Here is an 11,678-nt window from a genome sequence, read left to right on the forward strand (position 1 = left end):
ACCGAAGTCATCTTACCAAGTGATGGCCAGGATGTGGAGCAACTGGAACTGTTCATGCATCATCGATGGGAATGCAAAGTGGTAGGACACACTGGAAAACTTTCTGGCAGTTTCTTATAAAGCAAAACATACATCTAGCATATGACCCAGACATGGGCTCCCAGGTTTACCTAAGAGAAAGTATCTGTGGGCAGAAAGACTTGTCCGTCCAAGTTCATAGCCACGTTATTCGTAATAGCCTCATTCTGGAAACATGTCTATCAACAGGAAAATGGATAAACTGATACATCTATACAATGGAATACCCATCAGCAATAAAAAGAATTGTAAACCGTTATATGCAACAACTTGGAAGAATTTCAAGCATTGTGCTGAGTGGAAGAAGACATGGCAGCACATGCTGTATAATTCCATTCATAGAAAACTAGCAAGGGGAAAGCTACACGATAGTGACAGAAAACAGAAAGTGATTGCTTCAGGGTTTGGGTGGAAGAGGTGTTGATTGGACCGGGTCATGAAGGAACTTTCTGACGGTGATGGGTAAATTCTACAAGATGCATTCATCTTCATTCAATTGGTAGCTTTTTCTGCAGGTCGAGGAAAGCTCCATGGACGAGGTGGTGTCTAAGCAGTGCCCGTGCTGACGTCCAGGAATTAGCAGACAAAGGGAGGTGGGTGTTTCTGGAGGTGGGTGGGCTGGACTTGGCAAAGGCCAAGTGGTTTGAGTGGGGTCTCCGGGTTTAGAAATCTTGGAACAGTTAAGTAGAGGGCTAGAGATTAAACTCCTTGACGCCTGAGTCCTCTTCCCGACTTCGTTCGGGGACCCTGGGCAAGCCCTCCCTCTCTTTGGGCCTGTCGTTGCTTCAGTTTTTACTTTAGGTCAAGGAGAAGAATCCCCCCTTGTTCCACCTGGACGACCCTCGGGCAGGGAGAATCCACCCGACAGGACAATGAGTTACAGCTATTTTTTGCCAATCGCTGGCGCCTAGAGGCCTGCTTCCGCCCTTCTCGTGGGCCAATCGCCGCGTTCTTGAGACCAACAACTTGGAGAAGGCTGGCCAAAGGCTTCGTGACGTCACATACTAGCTAAACCAGTAGCGGCTGTTAAGGGGCGGGTCGTTTTGGTGATGGACAGGTCTATTTCAAAATGTCCGCTGGCGCGGGGACTGCCGGGAAGCTTTGAGGAGGTGCTGGGGGGAAGGGGCGGGAACTCTGGTTGACTGCCCAATCATCAATCACCGTCCTTGCGATGGACGGGCAGTCTTTCCCATCCCTGTCGACTTAAGGGGGCGGGGCTCCGCACGCTAGACTGGGCGGATCCCTGGACTTTGATGGGCGTTCAATTGGCCCAATTGCTAAACGGTATTCCCAGACGGGCCGTCTCCATTGCCAATGAGATCTCCTGGTAGGGTCGCGGTGGGCGGGCCATGGACCCTCCGGTATAAGGCGGTCCCGGGGGAGTGCGGAGAAGGGGGGGTCTCGGCGGCTGGAGGAGTAGGTGCGGGTGAAGATGGCGGCAGCCGAGGCCGCGAACTGCATCATGGAGGTGAGCGTCTAGAACGCCGCTGGGGGAGGGGGCCAGTTTGAAGGTCGGGGTTTTATGGCTCCGTCGTGGGGAAGGGGCTCCGAGTCGCCGGATTGGGGCTAAGGACCGCCGGCCATACCGAGGGGAGGCCGCATGCTCCAGATCCGGGGATACCGTTTGATGTGCGGATTCTCTGCCTTCGGGGGGCTTGCGGTATTCCGCCAAGCCGATGAGCTCGTGCCCCCTCCCACGTGGGGGAGGGATGGGGGCGCTTCCGGCCTTGCCCCCACGTGGCCGGGGAGCGGTGGGTGGGGAGGGGGTGTGCCGTGCCCGGTGGCCCCGCGGGCTCCACGTGCGGGACAAAGGCCCCGCCCCCGACCGGGGGAGGGGCGCGCCGTGGGGGGAGGCGGGGAGGAGACTCCGACCCTCCTTCGGAGGCCCCCAGCCTACTCCTGGGGGATGGCGACATACACCTCCGGGTGGGATTTATTTGGGAACCTCCGCGAAAAAGAGTGTGTTGCGTGGGGCGGTGCATCTCGGCCCTAATAAAAGCTCCTTCTGTGGACAGGGGCATCTGCTTAGGCATCGGTCCAGGTTTCATGCACTTTTGGGTTGGGATTGGAGGAAGATGAATAATTGGTTCCCGTCGGCCCTCATCCCTCCCCACTCCCCCGCCTTCTACTGTTTCTGTTCTTAGATTCTCCCCCGCCCTGGGCTTTGGGAACTGGGGGTTTGGGGTATGCCCCTGTGACCTCCCTCTGGGTGGTAGTGGGGCCTCTAGCTTGAAGGAGATTCTTCTCGGTGAGGCGCCGCGCACCCCCTTGTGGCCATTTCTGGGTGTGTAGGCGGGACATCTTTTTCATGGGGCGTGTCTCAAAGCCCATCGTCCCGTTGGACACCCCCCCACCCCCCCCCCCCCCGACCCCGGCTGAGGGGTGGGGAGTGAAGAGTCCTTTCGCTGGGAAGGAGATGTGATGGAACCTTTCATCCAGGCATTTGTGAAGGTGGGAGATGACCTCCCCCTTCCTGCAGCCCCGTTTGAGGGTCCTGAACCTTTACCCCTGAAACGGTTTCCCGAGAATGTGGTTCTTGTGCAGCCATGTGTGCTAGGTTGAGGCTGCTGTGTTTTAAGCCCGTTGGGGTTTGTCTGGCGGTAGTGTCGGTGGTATTGAGAAATGGGCCCCCGTGGGAAATCCCCTCGCCCTTCTTTGTAGGCATTCTTACTGGCTTGGGAGAATGCAGTGGGGCTTGCAGCCCCATGGGTCATGTCCCTGACTTCACACTTTGAGCCTGGAGGGTGGCCACATCTGGGAAGAGATTTAATGTGACGGGTCCTGGGTACTCCTACCCCTTCCCTTGTGGCATTCTCCGGCATGGAGGTCAGCTCCCCAGGGTCACTCCAATGACTCCCATCCCCCTGGGCTCTCTCCTAGACCAGGCCCTGTGTGTGTAGAGGAGGTATCTTTCCCAGAGGTTGCCTCAAAACCTGGCCTCACACCCGGGGGCCTTCCGCATGAGATGGGTGTCTGAATGGAGGGAGAGGGGCTCGAGGGCCCAGAGCCTGGCCTCTTCCCAGGGACTCTGTCTCTGGAAGAATGTAATGAGCAAGGAGATTGTCTCCAGCTGGTCTTATTTGGCGCTTCCTGAGCCTAAGGCCGGAGCTCAGGGTCAGGGTGCCAGCTCTGGTGGGGTGCTTGTGTGCCACACCTCCTTTCTGGAATCCTCTCAGACGAGAGACCAGTCTGCAGAAGTGGCAGATGCCCAGTGGGCACACCCTGCCAGCCCCCCTCCTCCAGCTACTCCTGGCACCCCAGCATGGGGGTGTGTGTCAGGAAGCGTCACCTAATCTGGGGGGATTAGATGATGAGGGGGAGCGACAGCTGGCAGTGCCTGTGTGCCCAGCGGGTGCCAGTCTCTCTGGGCTTGATGGGGGAGGTGTATATCAGGTGTCTGGCCAGAAAGGGGCAACATGGGAGCGGTCCGCCATCTCTCCAGCCACAGCTGAGACAGAACCCCCTCTCTTCTCTCCCCACTTGTCCCATCCCTTTTGGCAACAACCCTGCCTCATCACTTGCTCCCTCTGCCATCACTCTCCACCAAGGAAAAGGAAAATTGTAGGAAACATCTCCCTTTCCCCGAGGGCCAGGATCCCCTGGCCTGGCCTGCCCCTAGCCACTCCCAGTAGCTAATCCTTTCTCCCTGTTACTCTCTCCTAGAATTTTGTAGCCACCTTGGCTAATGGGATGAGCCTCCAGCCGCCTCTTGAAGAAGTAAATATCCTTTTGTGAGACACTTCCCCACATTAAACTATCTTGCCACATGTCAGGCCCTTTCTAGTGATCTAACCTTGATCCCTCTTGCTTCAAACCAGTTTACTCCGTGCCCCTGAAACACTTAGTACAAACTCCCTCCAGGTTTGTGGCCCCCATCTGGCCTCCCCCAATATTATGGCTGCTTCCTTAACTCCATTTCCAGCCCCCCTCTGCCCTTCCTTGTGTCTGCCCCAGTTCTGTCTTCCCCTCCCTTCCCCAGCTGTGGGCTGAGCTAGAGACGGGGGCAGAGAGACTGGAGAGATGGTAGGCGTGGCTGAGGTATCGGGGTACTCCCCTGGATGGTGCTCTGGGGGGGTCCTGTAAAAGGAAAATGGGATTTTAGGTTTTGGGGCTCTGGGGGAGGCAAGATGGCAGGTGGGGGCTGTAAGGTTGCCATGGTACGATTTTGGGGGGTTACTCCAGGGAGAAGTAGGGACTTGGAGGCTTAAGAGGCCCTGGGGAGCCCCCAGATTTGACCCATGCTCCCATCCGCTCCCTCCCAGGTCTCCTGTGGCCAGGCAGAAAGCAGCGAGAAGCCCAACGCTGAGGACATGACGTCCAAAGATTACTACTTTGACTCCTACGCTCACTTCGGGATCCACGAGGTGAGTGTAGACAGCTCCTACGGCTGCTGCTGAATCTTGAGGGGTTCGTGTTTGGGAGGGCTGCAACTTAATTTCCCACGCGTGCGCACTGCCTTCCCTGGCAGCGGGCCGCTTCTCTGCGCATGCGAGGCTCTCACCCTGGTGGTCGCCTCGGCCAGCCGTTGCCTTGGAGACTGAGGTTATAGCCCGGTGCTCTACGGGAAGTTCTTGGGAGGCAAGGGTGGTAGCGCGCATGCGTGACTGAGACTGCAGCTGGAGATCAGGGCCCGCCGGTCTCTGCCGCCCTCTAGTGGCCGGCGGTGGGATCGTCTCCCAGTTGCTTGTGCCTGGGGTGCGGGTAATTTCTTAACTCTACGGACTGGAGGCGGAGATGGGGTTATGAGGATTTTCTTTTTTTTTTTTTTTTCAGCTGAGGCCTCTTTTTTCTTAAATTTACGATTTTGCATAACAAAACTAACGATTTTTAAGTGTATGGGTCAGTGGCATTAAGTCACTGAGGACTTTTTAAAGCCAAGGCTCACTGGGGCTTAGGAGGCAATGGTAGAATCTGGTGAAGATGGGAGTTTAGTCCATTCATGTTTGATTTTACAAACGGAAACTGAGGTGCATGGAAGGGGGATAACTTGTTCTAAGGGGATTAAGCAAGCGGGAGGGGGGAGGCTGAGCACTCACCCTCCAAAATGTCAGCATGTCAGAGGCCAGTGCACCCTGTTTTCCTGCTAGGCGTGCAGGCCGCCCTCACGGTACCTCTGCACCCTCCCTTCCCCCAGGAGATGCTGAAAGATGAGGTGCGCACGCTCACATATCGCAACTCCATGTTTCACAATCGGCACCTCTTCAAGGACAAGGTGGTGCTGGACGTGGGCTCGGGCACGGGGATCCTCTGCATGTTTGCCGCCAAGGCTGGGGCCCGGAAGGTCATCGGGGTGAGTGTCCTGGGTGGGCAGCCAGGTGCGCCTGGGCCTTGGGACCAGGAGGGCCCCTTTGGGGCTCAGAGACTGGATGGAGGGTAGTGGGAGCTGAGGGTGGTACTGGGGGGTCTCAGCCTTCCTTCTTCCTGGGCCCCCAGATCGAGTGTTCCAGTATCTCTGACTATGCGGTGAAGATCGTCAAAGCCAACAAGTTAGACCACGGTGAGCCCAGGAGGAGGACGGGGTGTGGGGATTTAGTGGGTGGTCGCAGCTTTGCCGGGGCCCTGGGCAAGGGATGGGGCCGCCAAACGCAGCTCATCCATTCCTACTCTGTGGGCTCCGCGGCCGACGACAGCGACAGCCAGGGAGTCCGACCTCGGTGCCCACGGCCTCATGGGCGTGTTCCGCCCCCTTGGAATTTGAGTGTCCAGATTGCAAGCATAGCACCTCAGTCTTAACCGTCAGGGCGAGAAACAGTCTTTAGATCTCTCAGTGAGTAATAGCGTCATGGTGACCCCTGAGGGCCCACAATGAGAAGTCTGCCATCTCCCTCAGCCATCTTTCTCTTGATTTCGACCAACACTCCCTGAGAAGTTTGCAGCTACAAGCACGCACGCGCGCAGATGTGTTTATGTTCACACGCATCATTTTTACACAGCTAGCATCTTGTATAAGTTTTTCTCCTTTGCATTTTCCATCTGCTTTTTGGGTAGTTGCACGTGTTGCAGGACACTGAGAGGATCTTGTTCTCTCTGAGGACTCGCCACATGTAAACACCCCAGCTTTCTTACCCGGGCCGCCGGTAGCAGGCACTGAGCTGCTTCTGAGGTTTTCACCCCTCAGCACATGATGCCATTTCATATGTGGACTAGTATATTTGTGAGGTCAATTTATAAGAGCAGGACTGTGTGGGTTAGATGTGTTGTTGGGTTGAGTTGATGTTCCCAAATTGCCTTTGAGTTCCCCCCTCAAATTTTGAGGGGCAGAAAATGTGGGAAGACAGTAGCTTTCCCGGATGCGGGGCTCTGGCATTTAGGAACTGAAGTAATTGGGTTTTTTTTTAAAGACTAGTATGATGAACCCCTCAAGTACTCATTACTCAGCTTTAAGTATGTCCGTTGGAAGCAAATTCCAACTGCGACATCAGGTCTCCTGTAAATTCTGCTGTGTATGTGTCTGATAAAACTATTTTAAAAACATGACCATCCTGTTAGTGGCAACATCAGAATGTCACCTGATACCTAATCCACATCAAATTTCTGCTGCTGTTTGAGTGATGAATGAATTTTAAACCTGACTGAACAGGGTGTGGCTTCAGCACTCAGAGTTTTTCGAAGCTGCCCAAATGTAGCATTCAGCCCTTCATTAGAGGACAGGGGCTGCCCCTGTGGGGTCCCCAGGCCCTGGAGCCCTAGGGAAGGTGGGTGTTTGGGTGTCTTCAGAGCTGGTGGCATGCGCCCCTGTCTGCCCCCACAGTAGTGACCATCATCAAGGGGAAGGTGGAGGAGGTGGAGCTTCCGGTTGAGAAGGTGGACATCATCATCAGCGAGTGGATGGGCTACTGCCTCTTCTACGAGTCGATGCTCAACACCGTTCTCTATGCCCGAGACAAGTGGCTGGTAGGCCCTGGTGGGGAGATGGGCTGGGGTCTTTCAGCCATTTGTCGAGTACTTATCAGTGTGGGTCTGGGCAGAAAACAAAAGCCGTGCTAGGTATTCCCACATGGGGGACTTGGTACAGTGTTAGCTGCACAGGTACTGGAAGGCCCAGTCACGGTGGGGGGCAGCAGGCTCCAGGAGTTGGATGACGACGGGGGAGACAGCGCAGCGTCGGGAGGGCGTTACAGCTGGAAGGAAAGCGCAGCAGGGCTGACGGGTAGGGAGGGACCTGGGGTGCCATGGTCCCAGGTTCTCAGAGCAGAGTAGAGCTCCCAGGGGAGGCGACAGAACCGAATGGGGGATGGGAAGCATCGCGTGGGATCCAAGGGGAAGAGCGTGTCGGGCAGAGGGTTTCGGCCACGGCCGAGCCCCTGGGGCGCATGTGCCCGCTGTGTGCTAGGCAGCGGGGGAGCTTCAGCGGAATGGGGGTCTTGGAGGGGAAGTTGGAGGCGAGGCCTGGAGGGGCCTGTGCAGGTCTCGTGGGCCTCGTGGACCTTTGTGAGACTTTACCTCGTAGGACAGGCAGCCATATGGGGATAGCTGTGGAGATCATAGTAGAGCCTGGGGAACCAATGGGGAGCCCAGTGCAGGAGCCCAGGTGGGGCAAAGGGGGTGGATAAAGAGACCTAACAGGTAAGTTTCGAGGCAGCATCGCCAAGTCCTCCTACCCTCCATGCCTTTGCCTTACCCCTCCGTAGGCGCCCGATGGCCTCATTTTCCCAGACCGAGCCACGCTGTACGTGACTGCCATCGAGGACCGGCAGTACAAAGACTACAAGATCCACTGTGAGCGGGCGTGTGGGCAGGGGCAGGGCTTGGTGGGCTCCGCCCAGGGCCAGCCTGTACTCACCCGCCTCTCTGTCCCTCCTCAGGGTGGGAGAACGTGTATGGCTTTGACATGTCCTGCATCAAAGATGTGGCCATCAAGGAGCCCCTGGTGGACGTGGTGGACCCCAAGCAGCTGGTCACCAACGCCTGCCTCATAAAGGTGAGGGGCCGTGTGCAGCCAGGTGTGGCCCCCAGGGTTTGAACCAGTGAAGGGTCAACTGGGCCCCTCGTGTAAGACATCGGCGCCAGAGTGCTGGCCTGAGGTCCTGGGAGCGCAACCTGTCGACCAGAGGTAATGCTGGGGGCCCAGAGAAGCCACTTCACCCGTTAAAAAGCTCTGGGTTTCAGGACAGAACCCACTGGGGGAGGTCACACCATCCCAGAGGGCACACTGGAGGCAGCTGAGACCCCCAGGCAGGGATCACTCTCCTGGACACACCAAATGCGAGGCCAGGAGTGAGTTTATCGCCCGCAAAGGATACCATGACTGGCATTTACTGAGCAAGCCCTCCGCCCCCATGTCCCATATGTGACATCTTGCTGGGATGCATGAGGTGGGCAAAAGCCAGTGGAGGAAGTTTGGGGAGGATCAGGCCAGCCTCCACAGACTGCGTCAGAACCTTGCTTTTGTCCTGAATGCTTCGGGGAGCTGTCAGGGTTTTAAGCAGGGGTAAGACAGGATCTGACTACTGCCGTTTTAGAATTTTCACCTTGGTTGTGTGTCAAGGAAGGGGGGGTGGGGGGAGGGCGGAAGCCCGGAGACCAGAGACCAGAGTGGGGAGGGATGGAGGCCTGGGGAAGGGTGTGTCCATGGGGAGGGGGACTGGCGGCTCCCTGGGTAGTAGTTCTAGGAGTACGCTGTGGGTTTGCAGTATGCACGTGGGGGAGACGGAATGGGGAATGCAATCTGCCCCCGGGCTTTGGGGCGGAATACTGGGCTGGATGTTGCTGAGTGGGCTCACAGGGCCTGTGCTGCAGGAGGTGGACATCTACACCGTGAAGGTGGAGGACCTGACCTTCACCTCCCCCTTCTGCCTGCAAGTGAAGCGCAACGACTACGTGCACGCACTGGTGGCCTACTTCAACATCGAGTTCACCCGCTGCCACAAGAGGACGGGCTTCTCCACCAGTGAGCTCAGGGGCGGGTCCCAGGGGGCGCATGGGGACAGTGAGGACCCAGTTTCCCACCCATGAAACCTAGACAGGTCCTCTCGGGCTAGATGGGGGTGGAGGAATTCACGGGCAGGTTGACCGTCCGCAGTAAGCCATCATCAGGGCGCCACGCGGAGGGAGGGCGGGCCAAGCTAGGTGGCCGGGGTCTGACCACTGCCCTGCTGAGCCGCCTTCACCCCAGGCCCCGAGTCCCCGTACACGCACTGGAAGCAGACCGTGTTCTACATGGAGGACTACCTGACGGTGAAGACGGGCGAGGAGATCTTCGGAACCATTGGCATGCGGCCCAATGCCAAGAACAACGTGAGGCGCGGGCGGCGCGGGTGGGGTGGGGGCACCTGCACCTGTCAGTGGCTCTCAGGGTCTGTATGCAGAAGTTTCATTGAGCATCGGCCGGAAGTGGGGTTCTGGGGACCCAGCCACGGTGAGGCTGAACCCCTGCCCTCCTGGTGCTCCTGTTCTAAGCACGAGACACCCTGGCGTGGGGCCAGAGGCGGAGCCCCCCGGCTTCCTGGCCTCCTGGCCGGACAGAGTTGCCCCCAGTGCAGCCAGTGGCAGGGCGACGGTCTGGGGTCCCCAGTCGAGGGGAGTAGTCTGAGCCAGACATATCGGGCCAGTGCTAATGAGGCTGATGGTGCTCAGGTAGCCTGGATGAAGATGGGGCCCTGAGGTTGTACCTACTTTTTAAGTTAAGGAGATAAGAGCCCAGTAAAGCAGTGATTCTCAACCAGGGATAAGCTGACTGTCCACTAGAGGACATTAGCCACTGCAGACATTTTGGTTGTTAACAACTAGAGATATGGGGTGCTACCGGCATCTAGCGGATAGAGAATGGGGGTACATAAGACAGTAAAGAATGACCCCTAATGAAGAGGGGTGCACCCCAAATGTCAGTGTTGTGGAGGTTGAGAAACCCCCATGGAGGGAGGCAGGAGCTTGTAGTGAATTTCAAGGACAGGTCCTCGGTGACTTCCCGGAGCCTCTGCAGGGAGCCCTGGTGTGCTTGGGAGGGGAGGAAGGGACAGTGGGAGGGACCATCGAGGAGGAAGTGTGTTTGAGAAAGGGGCTAGCTACTTATAAAAGAAGGAAGAAGTAACTTCTGATGGGAATGGTCCCAGGTGGGGAAATGTCATGAGGCCAAAGGCGGGGCAGCTGAGGTCTGTCCTCAGGGACCGGCTGGGTTTGCAAGTGTCACGTGAGCTTTCACTGGGAGTCAGGGTTCAGGGCAGATGTGGGGGTTGAGACTACAAGTGTGGGGTGTCCAGCCTGGACGTGGGCTAAAACCAGGACCCACTGGGTCTCAGGAGGGTGTGTAGACAGCTGGGGGGTGGGGGGAGAATGGTGTCCGAAGTCCTCACGGGCATGCTGCAGCCCTCTGCCTCCTCCTGACTCGGACAGTTCTGGGTCTCTGCCTGTCCTGTCACTGGTCCCCCCTCATGTCCGCCCTCTCCCCACAGCGCGACCTGGACTTCACCATTGACCTAGACTTCAAGGGCCAGCTGTGCGAGCTGTCCTGCTCCACCGACTACCGGATGCGCTGAGCTGGCGCGGCGTCCTCCCACCCCAGTCGGGCCTGCACGGGCCCACAGGCTGTGGCGTTCTTAGGTGGTTTCAGGGCTCCCCCTTTCTCCCTCAGAAGGGAGTTTTAGGGGCCTGGGTCTGGGAAGGGGGGTGGGAGGGGAAGGGCACATCGTGACTGTGTTTTTCATAACTTATGTTTTTATATGGTTGCATTTACGCCAATAAATCCTTAGCTGGGATGGCTCAGCTTCCTGGGGGAAAGTGGGTAGGGTTCCACACACAGGTGCTGGCCTGCCGATGGCCGTAGGCCTCTGTTGTCAACTCTCGTCTTAGCCCTCTTCCCAGTCTCTTCCCAGTCATCTCTCAGGGTCTATCCCCTCAGCCCCCTGTCTGTTATCCACATGACATGGTTCTGCTCCAGCTGCCTGTCAGGCTTGGGGAGGGGTGGGGGTAGGTTCCCAGCAGAGCTTGGCCCTTGTTTCCTGGAAGACTGCCCATCCCAACACAGACGTGGTTCCTCTCTGTTTTCCTGTCCCAGACCCTCCAAGGCCAGGCCAGGGTTGACTGGCAGTGACTACCGCCCTGCCCCCTGCAGCTGGGGAAACTGAGTCGTGGGTTTGCACTGGGTGGAAGAAGTCCTTATGAGGACGTGCACCCACTTCCTCCCCCAGCCTGGCTTGGAGTTGGGACTACGGATCAATGGGGGATCCCATCTCGGCAGCAGGACCTTCCTAGTCACAGAGACAGACTAACCTTCACAGTTCTTTGGAGGCTGGCCAACCTCTGCTGCAAGCCAGGCGTCTGCACACACCTGCTCTTGGCCACAGCCTCGTCTGCAGGGCCCCTGGTTCCCCAAGACTGTCCACACGACCTGGGTCACTGACCACATCATCTGTGTCTCTCCATAGCCCTTGCTACACCTGCTGCACTGCAGCCGGAGCCCTAGGCTTGCCGGCACCTCACATTTGACTGCACCTGCTTCTCCAGGATGGGGCCCCAACTCTCAGATTGCCCGGTATCCCATCCCCCGGTGGCTTTGTCTGCACGTGCCCCACATTGCCCAGTTCCTCTCTGAAAGTCCCCTGGCCTTGAGAGGAGTCTCTCTGCTTGCTGTGCTAGTCCCTGACTGGGGTGACTGGTGAGGT

General features: G+C 57.4%; 1 protein-coding gene across 5 annotated transcripts; it reads left to right on the forward strand.

Moving 5' to 3' along the window:
• The first annotated feature begins 1,390 nt into the window (after nucleotides 1–1,390).
• On the forward strand, nucleotides 1,391–10,691 carry PRMT1 (protein arginine methyltransferase 1). Of its 5 annotated transcripts, none has more exons than XM_036231827.1 (11): nucleotides 1,462–1,546; nucleotides 3,742–3,795; nucleotides 4,341–4,442; nucleotides 5,213–5,368; nucleotides 5,512–5,575; nucleotides 6,833–6,972; nucleotides 7,710–7,797; nucleotides 7,884–7,999; nucleotides 8,818–8,968; nucleotides 9,194–9,315; nucleotides 10,470–10,691. In XM_036231827.1, exons 1-11 carry the CDS (start codon nucleotides 1,511–1,513, stop codon nucleotides 10,551–10,553), a joined length of 1,113 nt encoding a protein of 370 aa, XP_036087720.1. In that variant the 5' UTR covers nucleotides 1,462–1,510; the 3' UTR covers nucleotides 10,554–10,691. The 5 variants fall into 5 exon arrangements, with proteins under 5 accessions (XP_015977962.1, XP_036087720.1, XP_015977961.1 ...); XM_016122475.2 differs by having other exon boundaries at nucleotides 1,465–1,546; nucleotides 6,830–6,972; XM_016122476.2 differs by lacking the exon at nucleotides 3,742–3,795 and having other exon boundaries at nucleotides 1,391–1,546; nucleotides 6,830–6,972.
• The last annotated feature ends 987 nt before the right edge of the window (nucleotides 10,692–11,678 follow it).

Source organism: Rousettus aegyptiacus, unplaced genomic scaffold (genome assembly GCF_014176215.1).
Source record: "Rousettus aegyptiacus isolate mRouAeg1 unplaced genomic scaffold, mRouAeg1.p scaffold_m13_p_14, whole genome shotgun sequence".
Classification (NCBI taxonomy): domain Eukaryota; kingdom Metazoa; phylum Chordata; class Mammalia; order Chiroptera; family Pteropodidae; genus Rousettus; species Rousettus aegyptiacus.

Bases quoted from the DNA above. Each gene is read 5' to 3' on its own strand.
- PRMT1 (XM_016122475.2), top strand. From the start codon at position 1,511: ATGGCGGCAGCCGAGGCCGCGAACTGCATCATGGAG. The intron at 5,369-5,511 runs GTGAGTGTCCTG...CTGGGCCCCCAG, and splicing joins GGGCCCGGAAGGTCATCGGG to ATCGAGTGTTCCAGTATCTC. The intron at 5,576-6,829 runs GTGAGCCCAGGA...CTGCCCCCACAG, and splicing joins AGCCAACAAGTTAGACCACG to TAGTGACCATCATCAAGGGG.